At 38.9% G+C, this 27,409-nt stretch overlaps 1 protein-coding gene across 1 annotated transcript in view; it reads left to right on the top strand.

The window, feature by feature from the left end:
• Positions 1-27,409, top strand: part of dock4 (dedicator of cytokinesis 4) — a 76,505-nt gene that overhangs the window by 8,215 nt on the left and 40,881 nt on the right. The window contains exons 2-15 of the mRNA XM_066649003.1: positions 9,709-9,792; positions 11,231-11,271; positions 11,578-11,633; positions 12,005-12,101; positions 12,590-12,738; positions 13,540-13,624; positions 14,411-14,562; positions 17,215-17,296; positions 17,751-17,811; positions 20,610-20,742; positions 21,608-21,696; positions 25,467-25,592; positions 26,859-26,983; positions 27,190-27,352. Of these exons, the coding sequence (XP_066505100.1) occupies positions 9,709-9,792; positions 11,231-11,271; positions 11,578-11,633; positions 12,005-12,101; positions 12,590-12,738; positions 13,540-13,624; positions 14,411-14,562; positions 17,215-17,296; positions 17,751-17,811; positions 20,610-20,742; positions 21,608-21,696; positions 25,467-25,592; positions 26,859-26,983; positions 27,190-27,352 (1,443 nt within the window). The remainder of the gene's footprint in view (positions 1-9,708; positions 9,793-11,230; positions 11,272-11,577; positions 11,634-12,004; positions 12,102-12,589; positions 12,739-13,539; positions 13,625-14,410; positions 14,563-17,214; positions 17,297-17,750; positions 17,812-20,609; positions 20,743-21,607; positions 21,697-25,466; positions 25,593-26,858; positions 26,984-27,189; positions 27,353-27,409) is intronic.

Raw genomic sequence — 27,409 nt, 5'->3', positions numbered from 1 at the left:
CAGCAATGACAGAAGCATATTGTAGTTTAATAAAATATTGCCCATTTTTTTAAAGTCATAGATCATTAAATAAATTGAGGAACTCTATTCAAAGTGTGAATGACACATTTTCAGCTCATGCCATGTTTTCATTATTATGTGAAATAGGGATGTGCAGTATCCACGTTTTTCTTACCGTCATACCGTCTCAAAATATCAGCACAGAATACGGTATTACCGCGGTGGGTTGCAGGTGCACTGTTGGGCTGGATGAGCCTCATGAGTGAAGGGTTTTCACGTGTTGACGATATAAACCCATTTCTAAGACAGCAAATTTCAGCAACTGGTGCGGGATAAATAGAAAACTTCGACAATAAGTGAAATAAGACAGTTCTAAACTCTTTAGAGGCATAGCTTGCCAGCTAACAGGCACTTGTTTAGCACACCACAGCAGACGATTTTCCAGCGAATTGAGGCTCAGAACACACATATTTAGCAGGTAAAGCCTCATATCAGTGAGCATAAAGTCGAGTGAAGGGGTTTCTGGAGGGTATTTTGTTTTCAGCTTCCTTCATTTCTTTTAACCCAAACTCAGTGCTAAACACACAACTGTGGTAAGCTACTGGGATTTATTTTTCTCAACTCATTTCCAGAGTGTGATATCACCAGTCAATGAGCTCCCACAGCGCCCCCTCCCTGTGGCTTTCTTAAATGCATATTTGGCCTTTTCCTTAAAGACACAGAACAGAAATTTGACTACCATACACCTGTCATAAATATCAAACTCGTTATGAGATACTGCACAAATTTTTAAATAACGTGGTATATGGTATACGTTATACCGCCCAATCCTAATGTGACATGCTTTATGGAATGTTTTGTGTCTAGAGTCTTGTTTTGCGGAAAGAAAACACTGCTTTACTGTCACAAAACAAAACAAACTAGTTAGTCACTAACAAGGCTATTTAGCGAAAAGCAAGCAGACTCACAGTTATGACACATTTATACAGTTTTTTTAAGCACTTCTATCCTTAAAACAAGATGAACACATGAATATAAAGAAGGTAAATCAAGCATTGTAGCACATAACAATCACAAAAAAGTAATGAGACTCATGTGGGCCATACTAGAGGTTAGTTTCTGCAATGTATTAATGTTAATAAGCATTACATTTAATCTAAAACTTTGTTCACACCTGAAACTTCAACATTTTGCCACTGCAAATCCGTAAGACTGGAGAAGTCTTTTCTGGAATACTTTTCTTGTTGTTTAAGCCTCTTTCTGTATGAGGACACAGCCTTCTTAGCACATGAAAGGAGTCGCAACAGCAAACGCCACGTTCCTTTTTATCGCTCTTTATTACTGTGGCATTTATTTTGTGTGATTTATCAGACACCTTCTGAAACGCTGTATTATTCCAGGAGGCTCGCGACATTGCAATAATGGGCCTAATATGGAGGAGTGATATTTTGCTTAGGAAATTAATGCACAGAAACATGTCAGATATGTAAATATATAATTCATAAGGCTCTTATTAGTTTGAGACCACCCAGCCTGGGACACGCCATGTTGCAGATGAGCTCATTTATCCTGCTGCGCTGCCTCTATTGCTTCTAAATGTCAGGATACATGGCGGTTGTGTTTTTAGGGTGTTAACTGGAGCTGACCCACTTTACGGTGATATGTATGTGGGGTGCATCGCCCTCTCTCCACCTCTTCCTCTCCTCTTAAGTGCTTTCTCACGGACTTGCATGAATAGCTTGGATAGAAAGCGTCTTCACTTTGTCTAATGGCAAATGCTTAATTGGAAAACACCACAGCCCTGGTCTTTGCACTGGGTCAGATATCAGCACCTGCAATTTTTGTAATAAAGGGTGTATATTCTGCACTTGTGTTTTATTAGTCCATCCACACCAAAATATTACATCCACACTTAAATATTACTATTTCTTTCCTGGGAAAGAAATTTTTCAGGGAATGCCCTTAGCTGTAGAAAATGAAAATCAAATTCAGGAATGAACAGCAAAATTCAATATCAATCTGTTATTTAAATAAATTGTCTTGTAATTAACTATAAAATTATGCAAATTTACTATAAACAGATTTTCAAATCATTTTAAATTTTAAATACTTTTAATAAATCATTTTAAATACTTTAATAGAGGCCCTTTCTTTTACTATGCCATTAAAAGTGATATATGTAATTGGCCTGTTTTGATTGTCTGTCTTACACTGTATCTGGTTTGTAAAAGTTTGGATGCACTGTCTGATCGAGCTCCTCAGGGATATGGAGAAAATCTAAATGTCAGCAGCTATTTTCAGATTTGCTGGACCCTTTGGAAGGCTGTGGTGATATTTGCTTCCTGACTGCCAAGAACAACACAACATTTAATCAATCCCCCCACACACCTTTCACTCTAATAACTAATAGCATCACTCACCACAGAAACAGCAACACTCATCAGTGGTGGCTCCTGCCAGATCTCTCAGGGGTTGGGGGTTGGGAGGTTGTTGTTACCATTATGGCTAAGGCTAGACAATTAGTACATTGATTCCGGAATTGATTCAAAAGGAAGAATTGTGGCCTTTAAGGCAGTACTTTAACTTGATATAGATATTTTCCTCAGCAGAGTAAGGCCCAGCTGCCACGTGAGAGGCAGGAATGGAACTTAGAAGGGAACATTTGCATTTGCTGCGGCTAAGCTGGCCGCCTGTGTGCTTTTGATGAGGGATGATGGCAGGAATGTCTTGTTCTCGGCACATGTGTCCTCACACGTGGGAGTGTTGTGGGAAAATGGCTGCTGTTTTTTACGTAATGCATAGGTAACAACCTACACACCAGCTATGCTAGTCCTCAACTCCAGGCTTTGCCATCCTCAGCCCACTCAAAGTAAACAAGCTCCAAGCAGCATGTTTCTGATTCGGCTGTTGACGGATGGTTTTCAGTGGCATTGGGAAGCTCAGTGTATTCTTACAAACTTTTTTTAAGCCTGGAGAAAACCTTATTATTAGCATTAAATCAGTGTAGAGCAGCAGAGACACAAGACTGATGTACTTTCTTCCTTTTGCTTGTTTTGATGAACAGTTAGACGTCAAAGAGCCTGTATTTGTTCACTATCCACAGGGACTATCGGTGATGTGGTGCTCTAGTTTTTCAGCGTAGTTTTCAGTGTTTGCTCTTGTTTATGTTCTTTAAATAAATGTTCCAAATCTTTAACTGAAAAAATAAGTAACCTGGTTGTATTACATTTATCTCCTGAGAGACACAACTCTCTAAAGTTCAGGGTGTGATAGGTCCAACTATTGCCATGCACCCATTGCCTTGGAGCTCAGAATTTGAGAATTGGAGTTCAGCTGATTACTCATTCATTTGATTTATATATAAGTGTAAAACTACTAAAGAGTCAATTAAAAGTGATGCTAATTTGAATTAAAAATGCTTTTCGTAATATTCAAAGAATGTTTCCTTACCATTTGCTAGTTCTCCAGTCTTTGCCTGCTAGAAAATGTCCACTGTTTATACGCATCCCTCACTCTGTAAATAGGGAAAGAAACTATGGGTCTCTGACTAAATTGACTAAAGGAGCTCTCCTGCTCAATAGGTGGGAAAGATTGACTTATTTCTGTTGTTACTGTTACATTACTTAAGGAGGAACTGACTGAATGAAAACCTGTAACCACACCGGCCCTTTATGGATAAGATTGGTGACCTCTGCTTTAAAGAGTTCTTGGTAGAAACTAGTGGTTCTCTTTGTGGCTTCCAAGTAGTGCAAGTGTATAAGACCTTCCCCTGTCATCAAGAGGCCAATACACCCCCCTCAGCCCTCTGCACATTTGGCCACCTTCTTCCCATTTCTCAGCACTTTGCTAGCCTTCATGTGTGTCTGTTAGCTAATGTAAAAATCTAGGCAGTTAGTGCTCTCCTTCAAGTGTGTTGAACTAGGAAAAGGCATTCTGTTCAGTCAGTGTTCAGTGTCAGGAGGTAGGTAGTGATCAAACTAAATTTGAGGAAAATTATATTTGCACTGGCAACAGTCAAAATGTTTCTTCAAAGATTTTCCTCAAGGAAATCTCTCTGCTTCTTCCGTCCTATGTTTCAAAGAATATTCCTGGGTTCCTCTTGGTGTGTATATTTCTTGGAGTGTAGGTGTTTGTAATAAAGTGGATGGGGAGGGTACACTACACACTGGTCTGGATTTTCTTTTGTGAACTTTGTGCAGAGAGCGATGTGACCTTTTTTTAATTTAGTGGATGAGATTTTTTTTGCTTTCAGCAGTTATTAAAATAATATTTTTCTTTATTGGTTATGAATTAGTTGAGAGGTGTGTGTGTGTGTGTGTGTGTGTGTGTGTGAAAGAGAGAGAGAGAGAGAGAGAGAGAGAGAGAGAGAGAGAGAGAGAGAGAGAGAGAGAGTTACAGTTGAGTGAAATGAGCGAGCCTAGCAACAGCAGTGATGCAAGTGCTGCTCAGAAGCCTCACACTCTGGGCTCTTTTTGTGCCAAATGGTAAATATTACACACATTTATCATATACACACACAAACACACACTCTCTCCGGCCCAACACGGACACACAGCAACAGAGAGGCTGTTAGAAATTCAGCAGACTGACCATTTTCACTGATTCTGCAGCCTTCTTCCGAGAATTTGTATTAACCTGGTGTATAAATTTAGAACGGAAAACATTGAGAAATGAATTTTTGTGTTTGCAAAGTCTTTACATTAGTATTCTCAGCACACTGAAGCCACCATTGCGTAACATTTGAGCGCCTAATTAATGTCACCATAACCTTTCTGAGAGACCTTTGTGTTTAAGGGTCCTGCCAGTGTCATGAAACACTGGTCTGATCCCAATTCACAGGCCCAGGATGCTCTTATAAATCAGAGAAGTACATGTATCTTTAAGATCAACATAATCTTAGATTTTGAATTTAAGATTTGATTGTCTGTATTTTATGTTGTGGCATTATGGCGCCAAAATAGGTTCTAAAGTTCTGAGAATCAAAAACAGGATCCATAACAAATAAATGTCATTTGTAATTGAGAATTGAGTTATAAAAACAGGTTTATAAACAGAATATTTCTGTATATAATCCTCTATTTTGAGTTTAACATCCTTGAAGAATACGTTTTCACTTTCGCCTCCAGAAGTTTTTCACTTTTGACTTTTGACGGAGGTCGGGATCTAGACAGTCATTGGCTGCTTAAGTTAAGCCCCGCCCATCTGATTTAGCACACCCCGCTACGTAAGCGAGAGCACGCCAATCTTACCCTGATGCAAACACAGGTAACCCATATCAAATATTTTTAACGCTGATGTCTTTTAGTAACGCACAGTTCCTCAAAGAGGCGTGGAGTCATTTTGCAATCAGGGTTAGGGGGAGCAGAATCTGCTGGGTGGGCAGGGCTTAACTTTAGCAGCCAATGACTGTCTAGATCTCAACACCGTCAAAAGTCAAAAGCAAGAAACTTGGAGGTGAAAGCGAGACTGAGAGAAGCGCAACCGAGAAAAGGTGGAATAGAAGCAAAAATGGATTCTTCAGGGAAATATTCTGTTTATAAACCTGTTTTTATAACTCTGAATCATGACAGTTTTCTCAATTATAAAATGACATTTATTAGTTATGGATTCTGTATTTTGGTTCTCAGAACTTTAGAACCTATTTTGATGCCATATGGCAGGGCCTTAACTACAGATTAATGATTAGGGGGCAAAGCTTTAACCAGGGGGGGTCTAGGGATGATTGCCTCATGCTGCAAATTTCTTTGACGAGGTATAGATTAAGCAAAGCCACAAATAACTGCTGCCTTTACAAAAATGTTTAGAATATCCATCTACAGGTAGAAAAACAAAACTAAGTTGTGAACTATTAACTCATTATATACAGGTATCTGTAAAATACAGTCATAACGTCAGAAAAGAACATAAACATCAATTCATACTTCAGTGTTTAATACATGAACTTTCAGGTAGTGTAGCTCTCAATGTCCAGGGGTTGTGAGTTCGAGCCCCGCTCCTGGTGACGGTCTGTGAGGAGTTTGGTGTGTTCTCCCTGTGTCCACGTGCGTTTCCTCCGGGTGCTCTTGTTTCCTCCCACCTTGCAGAAACATAGGTGGATTGATGACTCAAAAGTGTTTGTAGGTGTGAGTGGGTGTGTTGCACTGTGAAGGACTGGTGCCCCCTCCAGGGTGTGTTCCCACCTTGTGCCCAGTGACCCACTGTGACCCTGATTTTTTCCTAGAAATTTTAGTGCAATTTCTGTTGAAAAATATTGCTTTGTGGAATACACCCCCTAACTCACTTCTGGTTGAAGCCAATGCAGATAGAGCCAGTGAGGTTGCAAAGTACTGGAGTGTTTCCTTGCCATCCATTTAAAGGTTCTTCATGGAACCAAGGGGGTGCAGCTATGGAATTTCCACACCTTTATTTTTAAGGTTGTTGTGCTTTGGATTAGCAGCAGTATTACTGTCAGCACCTGTTGGCTCATGTGAAATGAGCTGCAGGCCATCCAGCATCTGAGCCAGACAGCAGTGTGTGTCCACAGCATGGTTAGCATGTGTGAGAGAAAGAGTTTAGCACTGGTACACACCTTAATGTGATTATTATTATTAATATATATTTTTATGATTACAGTGTTACTGCACCTGTAAGACTGATGCATAAATGACCTTTTTGACTGGCTGCTTTATATTGTGGCTCAAAAACCAACCTTATATTTGGCATGGACTGGGCGGAGTTAACAGACATAGGCTGAATAAGTGGATGCAAATGTGTTGGTTTTTGTGACATCACAGAAAAACATATTCAAAACAGACCAATTTTGTAGATTAGTTTCTGCATATGAACTCTATGGACCAGGAAGTATTTCATAAAGCGGGTTTCTCAGTTAGCCAGCTAACTTAAGCCCAAATTTAGGGACTGTCCAATAGGACTGTCCCACAGACCTGTTCCTTTTGAACAGACTAAACTGTGGCTAAACTAAGAAATCATGTTTTGCAGAATACCCCCCAGAAGTGAATTATATATTTGTAACAATGTATAACATTGAAAAAATAACATTGAACACTTTGTTTAAAAACATAAGGTAATTGTGGTTTTTATGACATCGTGCAATTTGGGTCATGCATTGGGGCCTAGAGTAAAGTGTGTGCTGTTCTTGATATTTTTAATAGCCAGTAAACTGTCTGTATATTGATTCAATATTTTCTTGAAGCAAGACCATGTGAGAAATGTAGTGTGTAATTTTCCATTTAGTTACGTGTGATAATAACATTGTGGCAAATAGCTCAGAGCAGAAACGCAGGCAAATGTACTTTACTCATCCTACTTATTACAACCTGTGTAATGACAACAACAAAAAACAGCATTCAGCCAATCAATATTACAATAGACTCAAGGTAAATATTCATACAGACTCACTGCTTGTTAATGAGCTCCTGCGAAGTTTCATTGCAGCTCTAATCAGATCCACCTGATTCCCCCATTCTGACTCTCCTGAAGGCTTCATTAACTCAATCAAGAAGGTGATCAGTGCAAAGTACTGTCATTAACAAAGGCTTCTATGAAGCAATGGAATATTCTGGAAAATTGGCTTTGGTTAAAATGAACATTGTAAAATATTTTTGTATGTAGAAATAAAAACTACAGCTATGCATATAAACATGCCCCAAATCCCTAGTCCCTCATTAGTTTAGTGTGATATATAGCGAATGTATAGTTCTACGCATTATTCAGCCAGTAGCAAGCCAGAGGGTTAAAAAGATAAGAGAGGAGTACTGAACACTGGAGCTGGAGAAATTTTCAGTACCTTTGGAATGGACATAGTGATCCAGAACTTATTGTCCATCATCTGTGTTTCCAAAACTGTATTGAGTTTTGGATCACAAATACTCGATCCAGCTCATTCCAAAGATAACGAATGGTACTCCCAAAAGCCCAGTACTCCTTTCTTATCTACTCTTCTGGCTGACACTTGACATTAAACATGGTGACCTTAAGTTCATTTATAGCATACATATGTTAGTATAACCAAGTATCATGAATATTAGTATAGCGTTTCCCAGTAAAAACCAGCACACTTATTCTCATGGCCAAAAAATCATAGTAGGATATTCTAAAACTCAGATAGAAAGATCGTTATTGAAAATGTATCCACCTCGGTCCACTGTTCAACTAATTAATCACTACACGAAGCACTGATATATCTGTGTATGTAATTTGTAATTTAGCTGATAAACGAGAACATAAGACCATCTGCACACAACAGCATTGAAACGGTGCTTGTGATTTGCAATGGAGGCTGGTTTGCTGTATATTTAGTGCCACAAATTTGTTCCTGTGCTCTTGTATGTATTAGAGAAAAGCGCTGACAGGCAGCAAGCATTGCAAAGCAGATTTGTCTGCTTTTTTTTTTCCTCCAAAAGCTGACATAGCTATTTAAATGTCCTCCTGCTGGTGGGAGGCGTCAGAAGTCTTATACATTTCTGCGTGTTCTTTGGGCCGTTACATATTCATGTGTTCTGTGGTAAAGGCTCTAATCTCCTCACCTGATATGCAGATGAGCTTTTGGGAGAGAATGTGTTCTGTGTGTTGTGATAGAGAGTTGATTTAGTATGGAAATGTGGAGAGACTTTCCTGAAGCTGTGCTTTAGCAGCATATCTGTCCATGGTTCTTCTCTCAGAGAAGCTCTTATTTGAGAATTATGTAACCTGAGTATGACTAAGGCTGTATTTAGGAAAGCAGAAAGATACTTGGTTCTACGTGAGAAATAAAAATAAACGCCCAAACATTGGAAGTGCATTTGAGTGACACATGGAATTCTCTTTTTATGGGGCCCTTTTTGTAACCTCACTTCATAATAAAAGTATTCAGATTTATTAATCATGCGTGGGAGCAGGATATGAAATGCAGGGGTCCAACTTAACAAGAATGAGTTACATAAGATATGAGAAAGAGACCTCATACACATTCTTTAAGATCTCAATCCCACTCATTGTTAAGTTGTTTGCATGTTTTCATTTTATTATGACAATCTGTGCTTTTTAGCTTCTGACTGAGTTTGCTTGCAGTGTAGTTATTTTCCTGAAGAGTAATTGGATGCTTATGTAGTTTATAAAGCCAATTCTCCTTCGAGTGTGTTGAGCCATACTATGTTGTGTCAGAGCATCTCCCACTTGTTAGCACTATATGTTTGGGGGAAAATTTAACAAGTGTATAGCTACAACTTGCAATGATTTTATATATATATAATCATTGCCAATATTATTAGAGATATATTATAATATATATTCCAATAAAAAAAATAAAAAATATCTAAATATGAAGCTCTTTCCTTTTTGTAGCCTTTCACTTACGCTGAATTTCTAAAAGTGGACCTTACATTTCATATGAAGACTGTTTTCTCAGGATAGATTTGTTACAGTACAGGATCAAATCTTTCTTTCTATGCATTACCCGATCCAGCATTTTCTGCTGAATAAACCTGGATTAAATCCTCATAACAGAACCTGCTACTGAATCAGTGCCATCTCCCACCTTTAAACCTCAGTCTATTGACTAGTTCCAGTTTGAATAAAGAGTTCAGAGGCATGCACTTCAGTAATTAGAAGTTACAAACACACACACACACACACACACACACACACACACACACACACATGTGTGAGTCACGCATGCAGGATGTACATAAGCTGCATGATTATTAATAGACCTCTCTTTTGCCGTTTCAGTGCTGGCAAACTTTCGTGGAACGGTTCAGCATGGGCTGCCCCTGGAGATTGGGGAGACGGTGCAGATTTTGGAGAAATGTGACGGTAAATATATGGAAGCATGTGGTGCCCCACACAGGGATCGCTATGTACTGGGACTGACTGAAAATGTGCCCTACAGCTGTGCTTTTCCAATGTCTGAGTTGGCAAACCAATCGTCTTCCATATAGCACACCAGTGTCAGACACGGTGCTGGGCTAAACAATGGAAACATTTATGTCAGAGATTGTTATGGAGGAAGAAGATGGCAAAAATAATAATAAATAAAAAACAAAATGATTACATCCATGTATTATTTTATTTAGATGGTATTCAATTAAAATAAATAGTAGTATTTTAGAATAACACTTTCATTACTTAGACTTTCCACTTCTATTTTATATTATAATTCTCTCTCACAGACACCTCTTACTGGCTTATTCATTTGTTTGTTTGTTTTGTTTGTTAGCAGTTCTTTTGTTGGCCTATTGGCAAATGGGTTAGATTCTTTGATTTATTTCAGAATAACACTTTTAAAAAGAAAATGCTTATTTTCAGGTGGTGGCAAGGAGAGTGTCTGGTTTATAATTTCATTGCTGAAATAAACAGACTATTTTTTATAGTCAAAATGTATTCACCTTCAAGTTTGTACAGTTAACAATGAGCTCCGTTTCAATAGGAGCATCAGCTCTTTTGAGGTGCACCCAGACACACTGTAGACTTGGTAAACCCCCTGTGATCTTTGCAGTGATTAAGCTCCATCCATTATCTGTGGGTTGTGTTGTAGTGGTGTGTTCTCCAGAACTAATCATTCAACGTCAGTGTCTGACAAAACTAATGCTCTCTAACTGGCCAAGTGCAATTAAATCCTCACAGAAATGTTCCAACATCAAGTGTCTCACTCACTTAGTTCTTTTAACATGAGCACTGCAGCATATGTTTAATCTTTAATGAACTTTGAAGTGTGGAATAATTCATATTAAAAGTCTTTGGCAAATATTTAACATATTGTTAGTTATGTTAGTCCTGATGTTGCACCAGCTCTTTGCTAGCCGCATTAAAAGCCTAAAGCTTGGATACTCTATAGTAAAAGACTTATCACCATGATTAATTTAAAACACAGCTTCTTGAATTGGCCTTGAATATATATAATTTGCTAGACTGCTGTAAAGTAGATATTTGTGGAGCAGATGGATTAATTTTTTCATTACAGAAGTGAATATGCTGTGAGTCATTTGATAGCCCACAACCTTCTATTCAGTCGAGAGATGCTTAACATCTTTTTTTTTAATGGAGATTAATATTTTGTGTTTTCCAAAGAATTTTTAGCACCCCACAAAACGAGAATGTGTTTTGTTGCTTATTTGGTTTTTTATTTGTGCCGTCTGAATCTGTTCTGGTGAAAGATGCAGAAAATAATGAGGCGTTTCCTGTTTCACACTAATGATTTCTGTGTCCCAACTGAGCAGAGGATTTTCTGAAATGTCATCGTTTGTCCTTTCAGGATGGTACAGAGGCTTTGTGTTGAAGAATCCAAATGTCAAGGTAAGTTTTGTCCATTCTGACAAATCTGTGGAGCCACTGATTGATTTACACACTTGTTTGGTTAGATTTTTCTCCCACTGTTGGTTTTACTTGCAACTGGAATGGAAAGAAATCATTGCACAAACAAATGGTGAAAATAAAAGTGGTGTGAAGAAGCTCTTTTTTATCAGTCTGAGTAGAGGAAAAAGATCAGACTCTATATTAATTACCACTAATTAAGATGAAGTGATTCTAAGATTTTAAAGGTTTTTAGAGTGCGTGACAATGTTATATATCTCTAATGAGTGTTCTGTATTGTTTTTCCAGGGAATATTCCCATGCAGCTACATCCATTTGAAACATGCACACATTAAGAACAAAGGGTAAGAACTGCTTCTGTGCTAAAGATAGCATGTGTCTAAATGGAGCAGGTAAAAAAATAAAATAACTTGAGATTCTGATGGGTGTCTAGCACCTGATTCCGGAACAGATTGATGGAGCTAGGAGAGTACTACGTAACTAAAGGAGATTAATAATTATGCTGATGTTTCTCCCTTTATCTCATGATCAAGCATATGTGGCCCATGAAGTGGATGCTGACGGTGTCCCGTCGGCTCACTGATTTCCGTCTGATGTATCTATGACTAAGGCTGTTTAATAATGACAGGTCACAGTTCACTGCTCTGTGGTTGTTATCACTCTGTGTTAACGTGTGTGTGTGTGTGTGTGTGTGTGTGCGTGTTCTGACCTGCAGGCAGTTTGAGACAGTCATCCCCATGGAGGAGTCTGTCATTACAGAGATGACAGTGACTCTGAGAGATTGGGGAACTATGTGGAAGCAGCTCTATGTGGTAAGCATAACTTTGTTGTGACACATTGGTACGCCATGTGCATGCTGGGTAAATGGTGTTCATCATCGCTGTTGTAAGAAAGCCCTGCTTGAACATGAGCACAAAGCACTTCTAATAACTTCAACATGAATGGGGCAGGACGATGCTGTAAACTGAGTAAGTGGATATGTTACGTACGATTGGAATTGAGTAATCAATCATTCTCCTGCTCTTATATCTTTTTATGGGTTATTATTGTGCATTGTGTGTGGGAGGAAACCCATGCGGACACAGGGAGAACACTGAACAGACACATGTCACATAAAATGACGCTTATGGTTGAGACATCACTATCAGTGGTTGGTTATTTGTGCCAGACTTTTGCAACCCCATTGTCTGTTCCCTGTGGTCAGCAGCAGAGCAACAGATACGCTGATGTAAACTATGAAAGAGCTTGGTTTGCACTCTCTCACTCAGTGGTGCACTGTTATTTTCCTCTTCTCTTGCAGAAGAATGAGGGAGAGCTGTTCCACAGACTGTGGCATGTTATGACAGAGATCCTGGAGCTCAGACGGCAAGTTCTCGTGGGTCATCTGACCAATGACCGCATGACTGACATCAAACAGCACATCATAGCACGACTGGACTGGGGCAATGAGTGAGTTCTGACAAAATTTACATTACAAAATATCCCTCATGGCAGTAGAAGAAGGGAGTGTTATTGTAAGTCGCTGATCTTGAAGGGGATCCCCAGAGAAACAACTATCTTAACTCTCTCCCCATCATCAGGAGACCAGAGTTTGATCCCTGGTGGTGCCATGTCCATCCATGGCCGGGAGCCCAAGAAAACACCACAGGCCTGGCTCTCTGGGTCGGGGTCCACACTTTACACAGCACTAGGTCAACTAGTCGTGTCAGTTAGCATTCTCCAAGCATCGGAGCTGTCTGAGCTTGTGTTAGCAGCACGAAATAAAGTTTAATAAAAATATTGCATGAAACATTAAAGGAAAGGCTGGATGATGATTTTATAGTAGAGGTAAATAATTTTGAATTTTGAAACATTCAGTGGCGTTCCACTTTATTTGCTGTGCCACCCTATAGGGGGACAGCTTTGAATTATTCAAAAGACCTGTGTTGGTCTAAAAATGATTAGCACCTGGGTTGGGCCCAATGTGATTTCCCTGGCAGTGCCCCTGGGTACTGACATATTTGATATACCTATATATTACACAAATTATGTTATGTGTTTTAAACTACAGTGTATTGCAGAGCCATGTTTTTATCTTTCAGCAGAAGAATATATTATTTATTAAAAATTTCTGTACTGATATTAGTATAAATGATAGCTTGTGTAGACTGATGTGGACCTCAGTGCTAAATGGCTGTGTGTTTGTGTGTGTGTGTGTGTGTGTGTGTGTGTGTGTGTGTGTGTGTGTGTGTGTGTGTGTGCATGTGACAGGCAGTTGGGCTTGGACCTGGTCCCCAGGAGGGACTTCAGCATGGTGGACCCGGATGAGATCAGCGTCACTGAGCTCTATCGGCTGGTTGGTTTTACACACACACACACACACACACACATACACAAAAACATTACTCATGAGTCACCCATCCGCTTCTGCCTGAATGCGGTGCTGTGTTACCACGGCAACTGCAGCCCAACCTGACTTCACGGCTCTCTTTCATATCCCTGTTACTCCATCCCCTTTGTTTTATCACACACACTCACACAAACACACACTTCGACACGTCCCAGTGTAGGGAAATGATAGTGATTAAGGAAAACAGAGGGATGGTAAATGGTGCATTAACTGGATGTTTGCAAACTTGTCTCAGCACTTCCCTCATTTACAACCCTGTATAGAAACCTCCACTCAGCCTCATTAAGGAGTGTTCGCAGTCCTGGTGTGAAGGGGCAGCAACGAAAACACAGATAGCAGACACCGTTAGAACTAATATGTGTCACTCTTGGCACTCATGCTGTGTTTAGGCAGCCCCTTCCTCCTCCTTGTTGGTCCCTGGCCGAGGTGCTGAATGGGTCGGCCCATGTGGGCTTCAGCAGGTTTGTGCGCTGTTCTTAAGAGTCCCATTTTGTCTGGAGTTTTTTACTCATTTTAAAAACATTTTAATATTTGATCATTTTCTTTGTCTTCAAAATTTCTTATGAAAACGTTTATTTCTAATGTCAGTTGTATATGTTGTGCTTAATGACCCTTTTCACAACAAATCAATGAAGGGTGTTATCTGACGTCTGTATAGATGTGTGTGTTTGTGTGGTTTTTGATGTAATATTCTATGGTAAAGTGACACTGTTCTCTTTGTATTTTTTTCAGATGGAGCGACGCCACCGGAAGCGAGAGTTTCCTCTACAGGCAAACATGCACCATCTCTTCCTGCAGATCAACAGCCTGCTCAATTGCAACCTGGCTGAGGAGCTCCACGTCTTCTTCTTCATCTATGACAGCAGGGAGATGCGGCCAATCAGGTACAGCCTTATCATATCGAACGCCATTCCAACAAATAAGGTACAGCTTCCTCGTATCACTGATAAACAACTGGTCAAATATGTTTTCACCCCGTCAATCAGAACCAACAAATCAGGTACAGCTTCATCACATCACAAGCATAACTAAGCAATCAGGAAAAGATTCACAACATAAACTTTGGGGGCAACTAGCTTTACAAAATATTTTAATTGATTTATTATGCTGCTTTTGTTTAAATGAGATTTCTCTAGTTTTGCGTATTAAATATAATGTGTAATAACCCTTAAATACACTTTTATTTACCATGGTATTAGTGACAGTGCGGCTTTAGGAACTTTGCTAAAAGCCACTCGTTGTGTCCCTGTGTTGTGATGTCATAACTCATAAGCTCTCTGTATTTCCAGGTGTTTATAAACTATATTTGGAGAAAAAGAGATTTATTTATTTAAGTTTTTAACAGAAAACTGTCAAATCATTATCCAGGCAGCACTTGCTCTTTGTGCTGGTGGGACACTGATGAAAATGAGGCTGAATGTTAATGCTAAAAATACCTCTTTTGCTTTTTTTGTTTTTTTTTGAGACGACTCTAAGGAAACCTGAACGTGTTGTTGGACGGTCGTTCTGATAGTAAGATGATGTCGTGTTTTGAAATGGTTTCTAAAATGTATTTAGCTTTTGTGAAACCCTTTAACATTAATATTTCAGAAAAGAGGAAATCAGTGTGAGTGTCTGGTCCAAGACTGGGTTAAATCCAGGAAAAACACTCTTGTCTGGACAGTGTTTTATAAATTATGAATCAGGTGAACGGATTGCCCCTGTGTTTTGGTCCCAGGTCTGCATTATGTGTTCTATTATTATTATTATTATTGTATATTATATTACTTTTCTTGATCATACAAGGCTAAAATCAGTGCAGTTGAATTGCCGCTGACATCATGATGCAATTTCACACCAATATTCTCACCAGCTTCAGAATGCAGTCACTGTACCATGAGGCTGCAGCCTTGGTGCATATGTGGAATATTTTATTGATTGATTCTCATTCTGTCTGTCTCAGTTACACACAAACACACACATATTCGCACTCCCTTTGCCCACCCCCTGCTGGGGTGTGTGTGTGTGTGTTTGTGTGTATATAATGTTCAGGCACTCCTCCTCATGTAAGCTAGTGAATTATTCAGGATGAGTGATGCCCCAGGGCCCATAGCTGTGTGTGTGTGTGTGTTTGTGTGTGTGTGTGTGTGTGTGTGAGAGAGAGAGAGACAGACAGACAGAAAGTGAAAGATGAGGTGTGTGGGGTGGATATTAAGCCTCAGATCACCAGCCTTCTCTGTGCTCTATGTAGTTAATAAGCCTCATGTGTGGCAGTGGATCTCACTTACACTTTCAGAGACACATATAGATCTGATTAGGACGTGGGGTCTGATATAAGGTCCCATGCAAACGTTTGCAGACCCTGTGTAAAATGACTGTTGAATTTCAATAAGTGAAAACCTTTACACAGAAGACTGCTGCGTGGTTAGAAGAAGCCAATGTGATTTCACAGGTGCGCTGTCCTGTGTTACTGTAGTACATGTAACAAGCCACCAGAGGTCGGACATTCCGAATCCTGCCCAATCATTAGTGCATTAGTCAAGGTGACCTCCAGTGGCCATGCAGACAACCCACAACCGCAAGGATGGCCACCTCGTCCCAGAGTGTGGTTTTGCAAGCAAGCCTTCTTAGGCACAATGCATTTATGCTGATTCTGTTGGTAAAATAATTATTTTTAAAATCTTTATGATGTATTAGAGTTAATCACACATTTCTCCTTTAATATATTACAGTTAATTTGTACTAGTTAGAAATGAAATCCTATAGTGTACCTTTAATACAATGCACCTGTTTATTTTCTGAAATTTTAATTATATTATGTATAAAAATTATAGTATATTTTAGTATTTTGTTTTAATTTATCCCAGTACACTAAACTTATATAGAAATAGCTGAAATGGCATGTTTAGGGGTGTTGCAGATATTGATTCGTGTATTTCTGCTTTAGGGCACTATAGAGAATGGCGGCCATATTTCTCTGATTGTAAAGTTGAATTCCAGCAAGGTTTTGAGGGCACTATCATCTCCCACAATGCACTTGTAATTTATAGTATATCAGAGATAAGTAAGTAAGAGTTTCTTACTAAGCAACAGACAGTGGAAGTGTCCAAATTCACTTGTGTTTGTAGTTAAACTTAGTGAACTAAACAGTGCAGTACTAATGAGGGATTAAGGAGCTATGTTGGTCACAAAGTGTTTTCTGTACAAGGCATGTTAATGTTTTTGACAATAAACCGAAGGCAGAGTGATGTTTAATTGCCTCGCGGTGGCAGAACCAGGCAGAGTAGAGTGTAAACAGCCTGTGGTAGATCAATGTGTAAGCAAAATTTTGCTGGTTATTTATTTATTTATTTTTACACAATTAGTTTACACACAACTGGAATAAAAACTGTTCGTGTAATAATACCAGCAACATTCTTTCAATACCATGGTATCTCTCTCTCTCTCTCTCTCTCTCTCTGTATATATATATATATATATATATATATATATATATATATACATGTTTGTGTGTGTATATGTATATAACCACACTTTCTCTCTCCCTCTCTTTACAGTGAAAGGTTCTTTGTGCGGTTGAATAAGCAGGGGGTTCCCAAGTCACCAGAGAAAACAGAGAAGCAGTGTACACTCTTTGTTGTGAGTATTGGGATGTTTTCCAAGGGTTGTACCGAGGGCATGTCCTTGATCCTCAGTCTCCAGGGTGACTGTGGCATTGAAAATGTGCTCACACTGTTCTCTAAAAGTACTCTGAGATAATTTTTTTTCCAAAAGCCTTGATTTGATTGATTTCCCTGTGTGTTTGAGAGAGATGCATTTTGGAGAGCAGGGCTGACTGCCAAGGCTAAGTCACATCTGTGGGATTTGACTTGAACATCAAAAGATCCACCACCATAATCAGTCACGACATCGTGGCGGTTTATCTGTCTGTTTATAAGCACAGTAGTGAGGTTCAGAAATGCTCAGTGTGTCAATTTCACATTCCAGCGGGTGATGAAATACATCAGGATGAAAAGGACAGGAATACAGTGACATGTTAAGGAGATTTTGCTGTTTTGAACCGTGTTGAATAAACCATTTGTCTTTCTTTAAGGATTTGGGCAGTAGTGATCTCCGCAAAGATGTATATGTTGTAGCTCATATTTTTAGAATAGGTAAGAGCTGCTGTACTTGACGGGTGATCTTTGCCTTAAAGTGACCTATCACAATGCCTTATGAACCAAACTTTTCATAATATGCTTTGATAGTTGTAAAGAACATTTGAGATGGCACAAGACCAGTTTTGTTCGGATATCCGAACTCAAACCAATAACCACGCTAAAATATTATTCAGATGTAATATGAATTATGAACTATTTTGATTGAGGCAGTTTGCTAAAAGTTCAGTTTCAAAGCTCCACACCCTGTAACCCTACACATCCAACAACAAAAGCATGAACTGATTTTTATTTCAAACAGGAAATAGGACAGTTAATGTTCTCCTTCAAGTGTGTTGAATGACATGTTTGGGGCTATAAAAATGAAGAAGTAAAAATAAAAGGTGCTCACATATTGTGTCATCTTTATTTTTCTGCACTGAAAAATGATACATTGTCACTCTAGTGGTAACCTTTGCTTTGGTCTAGTCAAGTGTAAATGTGCAGTATTTTCAGTTGTGGAACATAATTGTACCTAGGTTTTTAATGTGTGTAGGTATAATATGCCTCCAGGACTCCCATTTCCAGGAAACACAACTTTTTGAGTTTACAAGTAAAGCTAACAAATGAAAGCTAAGATATATTCCCCTCGTCTTTTTGAGAAGAGAAAATAATGTACTTTTAGAGAACGCACTAACTCTTTTCTTGTTGTTTCTAACTTTACTGAACAATAATAGACATGTGCAGTACTTCTTTCTATACGAATAGAAAAGGCAGTTAGTTGCTGATATCACTGTGTTAGCATATACCACATATATCACAGAAAGAGATAATGACCTGAACATAAACTGGTCTTTAATTAATCTTCTGTTTGTCAGCACCTGTTGAGCCTATAGTTCATAGCCATTTAATAGTAGTAGTTAAAATTTCTGTTAGCATGTCAGCTAGCTGGCATAGCTTATTACATTTGTTTAGCACTGAGGGGCACAACTGGAAAGGTTTTCAAAAATGGCCTATCTATTAGGAAATATGACTATCCATTGCATTCTTCCACCCTTAAGAAAAACACAGTGTGAAGTCTGCCTTACGTGCCTTATTTTAGGTTATATTGCCCAAAAAGCAATTCTATGATATGTCAAACAAGCTTTAGTCAAACTCATTTGACACGTTCTTTTCTTTCTCTGAGCATTTTCTGCTGATATCAGCTCACTTTAAGTAGTTGGTACTGGATTACAGCCATCTCTAAATGTTCTATAGATCAAGTGTTTCTGTAGTTCACTAAAATCATTTAGATACACACTCCAAAGGCCATCAAGGTGTATAAAAGCAGGTTTAATAAAATAACACTTCGTAGGCAAAATGATAAGCCACTTCAAGTAAAGTGTAACCGGAACGCTGTCTCTATCTGTATCAGTGTGTGTAGCTAGTGTGTTTGCATGACCTTCATCAGTTAGTAACATCGTCCAGTACTGGTGCTGTCTATGTGCTGCCCATCGCATGCGTTTGTCAATACACTGTGGACTGGTAAGTGCTTGTGGAGTAGTGGTACGTACCCTCACCATTCACTTTAATAGAAATACATTTTAATTTCACTTACTGGGCACTTTATTAGAAACACCTGCCTTACAGCTCCACTGTGCAGATGTGATTTTACAGATCTTGTGTTGCTGACACGCAATTTGGTAATCATTCCCTCCATCCATTGGTCAGTTTTTGGTCAAGCTTTCCAGTTAACTTTATGGCAACCGACAATTCTAAAATAGTAATGGGCTTTGTAGTGGTGTTTTAGTAACAGCAAATTTGGTCTGAAAGAGGAGAGCAGAGGAGGCCAACATAGTCAGAATATATTTGGTCATTTGATTTTTATTCAGAAAATAATTTGTACTATTTAAAAAAAAAAAAAAAGACCATAGCTCATATTTATAGTTTCACTTACCTATCACAATTTAAACAATTAACAAAGCAAAAAGGAAAATGATTGGTTTGTTTTTAACTCAGATTTGCATTTTTATAAAATTCTAACTATAAAATATGTTCAGTATTGTGTCAGTATATACACCACTGCTAGCTTGTGGATAATGTAGTATTGCAAATCCGACTTGAGTGCTAGCAAAATCTACCAGTGAAGATTTAATCCTATAAACAAGGACTACTTACGTAGTTAAGTACAACAACAACAGCAACAACAACAACTACAACAACAACAATAATACCTTATATGACCTCTGCTAGTTAGTTGGAAATAATCACATGGTACCTGAACATTTAAAATGTCAGCACCTGCTTCTTAGTTTGATCCAGCCAAAATATTAGCCGAAATATTGTGAGCTATTATATAAATATAAAGAATATTAGAGTGAGCTAGATGGCCTTAAATTGACCATTGACAAAGAGCTAGTACTTATAGCGTGGATGGATGGCCTATTGTCTGAGCTGCAGCAAAGTAGAGCTACAAGGTAGAGGACTATAAGTGGCTGGTGAGTGAGAATGTGGCTGTTGATGTGCCCAACCTTTATAAATTTTGTGTCAAAATATGTTACTTAGCTTTCAGTGTTCTGTCATAAACCCAGCATAAGGCTGCCAGCTCATGGCAACTGGAGGCACAGTCACTTGTAAACTAGAACACAAACCATGACACAGACTGTCACAAGCTGTTACCTCTTATTTAACGTTGAAAACGAGTCATTGTCGAGCTGGTGGCAGTGTTGGTCTTTAGGACAGGACTGTAGTTCTGATGCTGCCGCTGCCACTGACACTGGAGTGAGGTTCAGTGTCTCTGTGTTGTGTTATGGTGATCTTGGCTGTTGTGTTTTCAGGGAGAATGGTAGCTGGTGAGAAGAAGAGTGTGTCTAACACTCAGTACAGACGTCCATTTGGCTGCACGGTGATCAGTGTGTCTGACCTACTGACGGCTGACTGCAAGGATGACCATCTTCTCAAAGTTTATTCGTGAGTGCAGCACTTAGCCTTGCGTATTGGGCAATGATTCTGAAAAACAAGCCCATAAAATTTCACATAAAAGCAACCAGTTCAGTCAACATCAATATCCCTCCTTATACCTCCTTTTCCTTTTAGTCCACTGGAGTTTATCATCCTAAACATGTTTGAAGTGTTCATTGCTTTTTGGCTGCAGCTTTGAGGCTAATGTAGCTATCCAGTAAAGGAAACTAATACAACACAGATTAGCCTTGTGCAAACTCCATGCCTAAATCAACACTCATTTGCCAATAAGCATGTCATATTATTAAGTAATCTTCATCAGATTCGCTTGCGCGGTCTCAGACATTGCACGACACAATGTAATTTATCAAAATGGACACAAGTACGGCTTAACATGGCTGAATTAGCGGATTAGATATTTTGCTTCCACCCCGACTAGGGTGTGTTCCTGATAAACAATACAGACAATGAATGAACGAATTAATATTTTGTTTCCTAGCTTTCTGTAGTAGCTCCCACTTGATCTTTTTCTTGTCACATTTCAAACTATTTCATGGTTCTGCTCGCCGTGTGGATGTTTCTCTGACATTATACAAAATTATGTAAAAAAAATGTGCTGTACTAGCTGCACTAACTAACTAATGCACTGTGGTTTTAGCTATTTTCTCAGTACTGAGTGTGCATAGTGCTTTATTGGTAGCTTCTGATTTATTAGCAACATTAGCTTTTTTTCAAATTCAATTACAGTTTTCATATTTTATTTTTACAAGTGCGATTGCTAGGTTTTTAATATATAGCTCGGTAACTCTGTAACAATACTAATACATGAGTATGTGTGAATCTGTGTCTCTGATGGCCCTGTTTTTTTCCCCAGATGCAACACAGAAAGCGAATGGTCTCAAATACATGACAACATCATCCGTAAAGTCAGCTCCAGATACAGTCAGATCGGCTCCAGCACAGGTCAGTTATCCACAGCTCCAGACTTTCTCCAGACTTTCGTTCCATACCTTTAGCTCTTTTATCCAGGAGAACAATGCCTAGAGTAAATGGTCAATCTGTGAGAGCGAATCCTTCTTAAAAGCCCACCTTTTAATGATGCCATTCAGGGCTTGCAAATGGAGCAGAATTTCGCTCTTCTTTCCTCTTTTGATATAAATAGCAGTTTCTTACAGAGCAGTGGCCAGCTCTCTCCCACAGACCTGTTCCAGGCTTCTGAACATGGGTCTTGCTGCTTCAAAGCAGCTCTGACAAATGAGCCGTGGAAAGAGGAAAGAGGAACCCAAGCAGTACCTTATTTCAGCACTTTTTCTTTTTTCAGACTTTCAATGGCATGTATGTAACAGTTTATAACTTTTATTCTTTTTAAGCATGGAAAGGGTTAGTCTTCGTTATGATGTAAAATAAGATGTAAAAGAATACATTATGTGACTAAAAAATTTTGGACAATCGCTTACCTTAAAAAACTTATCGTTTTTATTATGAAATCATGAGTATGAATTTGGCATTTCTCTTGTCTTTGAAGCTTTAAGAGGTTCTGTTCTACTTGGAAGATTTAATACTAGATATTAGAACATTGCTGTAGGAATTTGATTTGTATTCCACCATGAGAACATTAGGTACTGATGTTGGATGATCAATTCTGTATAACTATCACCACTCTAACTCATCCCAGAGAGATTGCATCAAGCTCCATTGGTCCAGAGAACACAGTTCCACTGCTCCACAACCCAGTGATAGGGGGTTTTATACCCTTCTAGACACAATTTTGCCATTGGACATGGTGACTAATGGCATAAAATTGGCAGTGCTATTGGAGTGAGTATTGAGGAGCAGAAGCTCCTTTATTCGCCAGGTTCACCAGGTTATCTTCCTTGTAATGTTTTTTTTCCAAAGAACTGACTTGCAAACTTTTATTTGAATGAATATGTTCCATAATTTTAATGCAATCTAGACCAGATTATTCCATACTGAATAAATTGGAATTGGAAATGGCTCTCCCAGCCTGGGAAGGAGGAAGATAGCTGTTTTCTTTTCAGCTTAGCCTCCTAATTCTCCATCCACTGATTAATGAGCAATTCAGTAGCTCGTAATTCAATTTTGTTAAATGGAGCTTTTCTAACTGTCCTCCATTAACTACTAATTATTAGTTATGTGTGCATTAGCTGTCAATACACGGAGGAGGGCCTATTGAGTGTGATTCTTTTGAGCGTGGGCCATGGCTATTATAAGCTTTTCTGTTTTCACACTCTCATCTGAGATGACTCTAATGGGAGGAACCTCGGCTGCCATTGTGTTAAGCCCTTCATCATTCTGACAAAGTTCAACGTCCTGTTTATTGACCTCTTTCTTAGAACTTAAGAAACCATTTGTAAAGCATGCTAGACCACGTTGTTTGCCCTTTGAGACTTTGTGATTGTATCATCCCGCCCCCCCATCTATTGTAACCACACACCCACCCACACACTCACACACACACAGACCCAAGGCCTTCGTTTGTGGAGCATTCTGCTGCATTGTCTATGCTAGTGTTTGGTGGAGGAGGTCTAGTAGTAGCTTACATAAGAGTGGCTCACTGCTCTGACTAACGTTGGAGATATGAATGGATTTGTGTTGGTGAGTGGCCATGTGTGGGCAGCCCATTCTGTGTGTTATGAAATAAAATAAATGGCCATAATTAGGCTTTGTGCTTGGAGGCTGATATTTAGTTGCAAACAAAGATAGATCATATTTGATCTATCATATACTGTGAACAGTGTGTAAATGAATGTGTCTCACCCTGCGAAGGACTAGCACCCCCTCCAGGGTGTGTTTCTCACCTTGCGCTCTGTGATTCTGGGTAGGCTCCGGACCCACCGTGACCCTGAACTGGATAAGCGGTTTCAGACAATGAATGAATGAATAAATGAATGAATATACTGTGAACCTACACTCTTGAAAATATAATGGTTCTTTGGAGCGATGCCAGAGAATAACCTCTTTAGATGCCCTACAGGACCTTTCAGTTGATGACTCGTATGCTCTTATGTTTTGCCACTGTGTTTTCATCCCCTGTAACTCTTTCATATCTTCTCCAAAACAGTTACGCCCCTCAGCACAGTGACAGCCCTCAGCATATGGAATGAGAGCATCCTGTGTGCTGCAGTATTTCTATGACTGGATAAACTAAGCTCTATGCTGCTTTTATTGTTGGCTGTACTGTGACTGTTTCACATTCAGACTCAAATTCAAATTGCTTTGGAAACCTTCGGTATTAACGTTTCATGAAAGGAATGATTAAAGGGCACTGAATTGTGAAGTACTGCTGATTTGTGAAGGTCACATTGCATTAATCCCACATTAAATAAATACAACAGCATTAAGAGACTCTGCTATTAAGGAGGTTAATTAGATTATATTTTAATTTAATGCAAGATGTTTAAATTGTTTATTTTGTTTACTTTAATTTCTCCAAGTTTATAATGCAGGTTGTCTATTTTGCTCCTAGGCTCCTATAAACCACACTAATGTGGTGCTGCTCTAATATATGAAATTTATTTTAGGGATTAATAAACCTATCTATCTAGCTATCTGTCTAACAAAGGTTTTTATTATTTTTTTTTTTTTTTTGCATTACCTCTAATATGGAAGCAAATCTGTCTCATCAGGCTGTGAAATATTACCACCTTTGAATTTGTAGCACTGAATTTTTTACACTGAAATTATGCATCTGAATTGAAGTCTTCAGATTTTCACCTCTGAATATTTTGCTTCGCAATTATGCATCTGAATATAATTGCTCTTGAATTGAACTTGTGAATTTTCAAGAACACGTTTTCACTGTTATTATTCAAGGTTAATTAATTCAGATAAAAAAAATCAAGCTCAAAACAATTCACACAATATATTTCGAAGTTGCTCAAATTCGGTAGATGAAATTCAGACACCAAAATACGAGTTACAAAAAATTCAGATACACATCCGGGTCACCAAGGATGAGCAATCGGTTCATTAGGATTTTCTCTTTCACCTTAAATCCTGCACTAGTTGCATTCTGTCTGTCCGCTAGATGGCGAAATACGAACACAACTTCCACACCATGGAAAACTCCACGTTTAACTTCCTTCCGCGAATATTATCTCTTTATTTTCAAAGTGTCTCATAAATCTGAAAGGTTCACTAAAGACACAATATAACAGACTATTGATGTCCTGAAGATGAAGAAATTCTACTGTGGAAATGTTTTTTTAATGGCCCTGTGAACTGTTAAATTTACAAAGTCTCCATGTAATATACATTTCTTTAATCTTTTTCTAGAATCATGCAACAAAGCCAAGAACTGTTTGGAAGTCAAATTTAATTCAACTGTAGCAGAAATGTTTTAGCAGATCGAAACAATGAAAATGTAGTAACAGTACGACTAAATCTGAGAGGCTACATCTGTTCTGCAGAAGACAAGTCTCACTTTTGCTTCACTTTGTGATAAAAAAAAATCATTCTGGAGATGCAGCACTTCTTCAAAGCGACTGGAGCCTTTAGAGCGTACAGCTCATACTGAGCCTTCATCAGGAGCGCAGACGCTTATATTGTGTATCTGTAAGAACTAAGAGCACAACTGCAGTGAATATTTGGGATTGTGAGTTTTACAGCTCAACATTTGCTTGCATTTGTACCCATGCTTTAGGTATGAGGAATTCCTTTTGATATTCCAGCTGTTGACTGCAGTTGTTCTGTGTTTGTGCTGGTTTCTGCAGGACTTGCAGTTTCACTGCAGCTGTTGCATGGGAACCTGGAGCAGATCCAGAAGGACTACATGCGCCTCTTCACCCGCAACGTCTCCATCACCCGGAGGCTCGGTTTCTCTGACATCATCATGCCAGGTGAAAGTTCATGACATCATCAGGCCACAAACCCTGGCCTTTTTTAAAATCCCAAGGGAATCAAATGGGCATTTTACAGTTAATGATACCATTTTATTTTTATTTCTTTCCACCAAACCTTACTGTACATCCACTTCTACTTACAGCTACAAATGCAGCAATGACTGAAAGATTATAAAACAGAATTTGTTGTTTTAGTGAGCTACGGGTGAGAAATAATTTCTGTAAATTGCAGCATGATTTTATTATCATCTTTTATTTTATAACAGAGATAATTGTGCACTGGCATCAGGATTTGCAAATAGCTCTAAAACTATGGCATGTCGAACAGTGATGTAACACAAGTGTATCTCTCCCTGTGGAAGACTTATGTTTATGTAACGTGATGGGATATTGATTTCTCACTGTATCACAGCCCGCACACTTTCCTCGTAGTGAAATGCAGAAACTCGGGGGAGCTGCGTATCTGTATCTGTATCTATTAGAGCCCTTTTATTGACCTACTCCATAACGTCATGAGGCACTGACAAAAGACAACTGAATATGGTCATTACTGCATTTCTAGGAGGGTTTTTTATTGCAGAAGTCTTTCTATTGAGACCCATCTATTAATGTGCTCTCTCGACTCCTCTGTTCAATTTACACGTTAGTATTGGCTTTCGCACTTGCGGAAGGCTCCTGGGGGACAAAACGGCTCATGTCAACACAGTAATTAGTGCTGCTTTGTGATGTTTCGTAGTGTTTTTCTCACCTCACCTGACCTGTGGCATATGTGGTCAGAGGTTAAGCTCAGATATTGTGTTCGAAGGCAGAGTGGTTGTATTGGGGTCAGAGGTCCAAAATGAACATACATTTTTATAAACTACAAACAATATAAAAAATACAGCATATTGACATCTCCATTTTTTTTATAATTATTACATTTTTCTGCACAGCATGTTCATGATGAAACAACCAGTAAAATGCTTGATGTCCTTAAGATTCTGGACACTCCTTTTAATGAGTTCAGCTATATTAAGGTGCACCGATTGCTGTCACAGGTGTTCAGTAATGCACTACAGCTTGTGTAATCTTAGAAAAGCATTGCCTAAGATCTCTATGCTCAATTGCAAATATAGGCCAGAGGGGTGTAAAGCTCCTGCAGGATTGAGTGGGGAGGAGCAGAAGTTTTCTGCAGTGGTGGAGCCAATGTATGTGTTATTGCTTGTTTAGTTCAGCACTGTTATAAAGCAATAAAAACACTCTTTTTTGTGGTTCTCTCTGCAGGTGAAGTACGGAATGACCTGTATGTGATGCTAGAAAGAGGAGAGTTTGAGAAAGGAGGGAAGAGTGTGGCCAGAAATGTGGAGGTCACTGTGTTTCTGCTGGGAGGAGATGGACAGGTACTAAAGGTAAAATAATAATGTATGTAATTACACAAGGCTATATAGTAACTAAAAAATAACTATAAAGTAACTATATTAAAATTAGGACCCACCCTGACCTTGAAAAGCATGAAACAGTTAAAGTGACCAAAAAAGATATCAGTGACCAAAGATTTTCACATTTCTCTCTCTCTCTCTCTCTCTCTCTCTCTCTCTCTCTCTCTCTCTCTCAGGGTCTGGTGAGTTCAGGTTCAGGAGAGCCGGGCACTGATGAGTTTCACTCATTTGTTCTGTATCACAGCAACAGTCCTCGCTGGTCAGAGCAGATTAAACTGACCGTCCCTCCGGAGCTCTTCAGGGCCACGCACCTGCGATTCGAGTTCAGACACTGCTCCAGTAAGAACACACACAGACACTCTGCCACATTTAGCACACACTGAACCCATTTACACC

Source organism: Hoplias malabaricus, chromosome 17 (genome assembly GCF_029633855.1).
Source record: "Hoplias malabaricus isolate fHopMal1 chromosome 17, fHopMal1.hap1, whole genome shotgun sequence".
Taxonomy (NCBI): Eukaryota; Metazoa; Chordata; class Actinopteri; order Characiformes; family Erythrinidae; genus Hoplias; species Hoplias malabaricus.
Note: the sequence above shows the minus strand (reverse complement) of the source record. Positions and strands in the feature narration are given on the sequence as shown.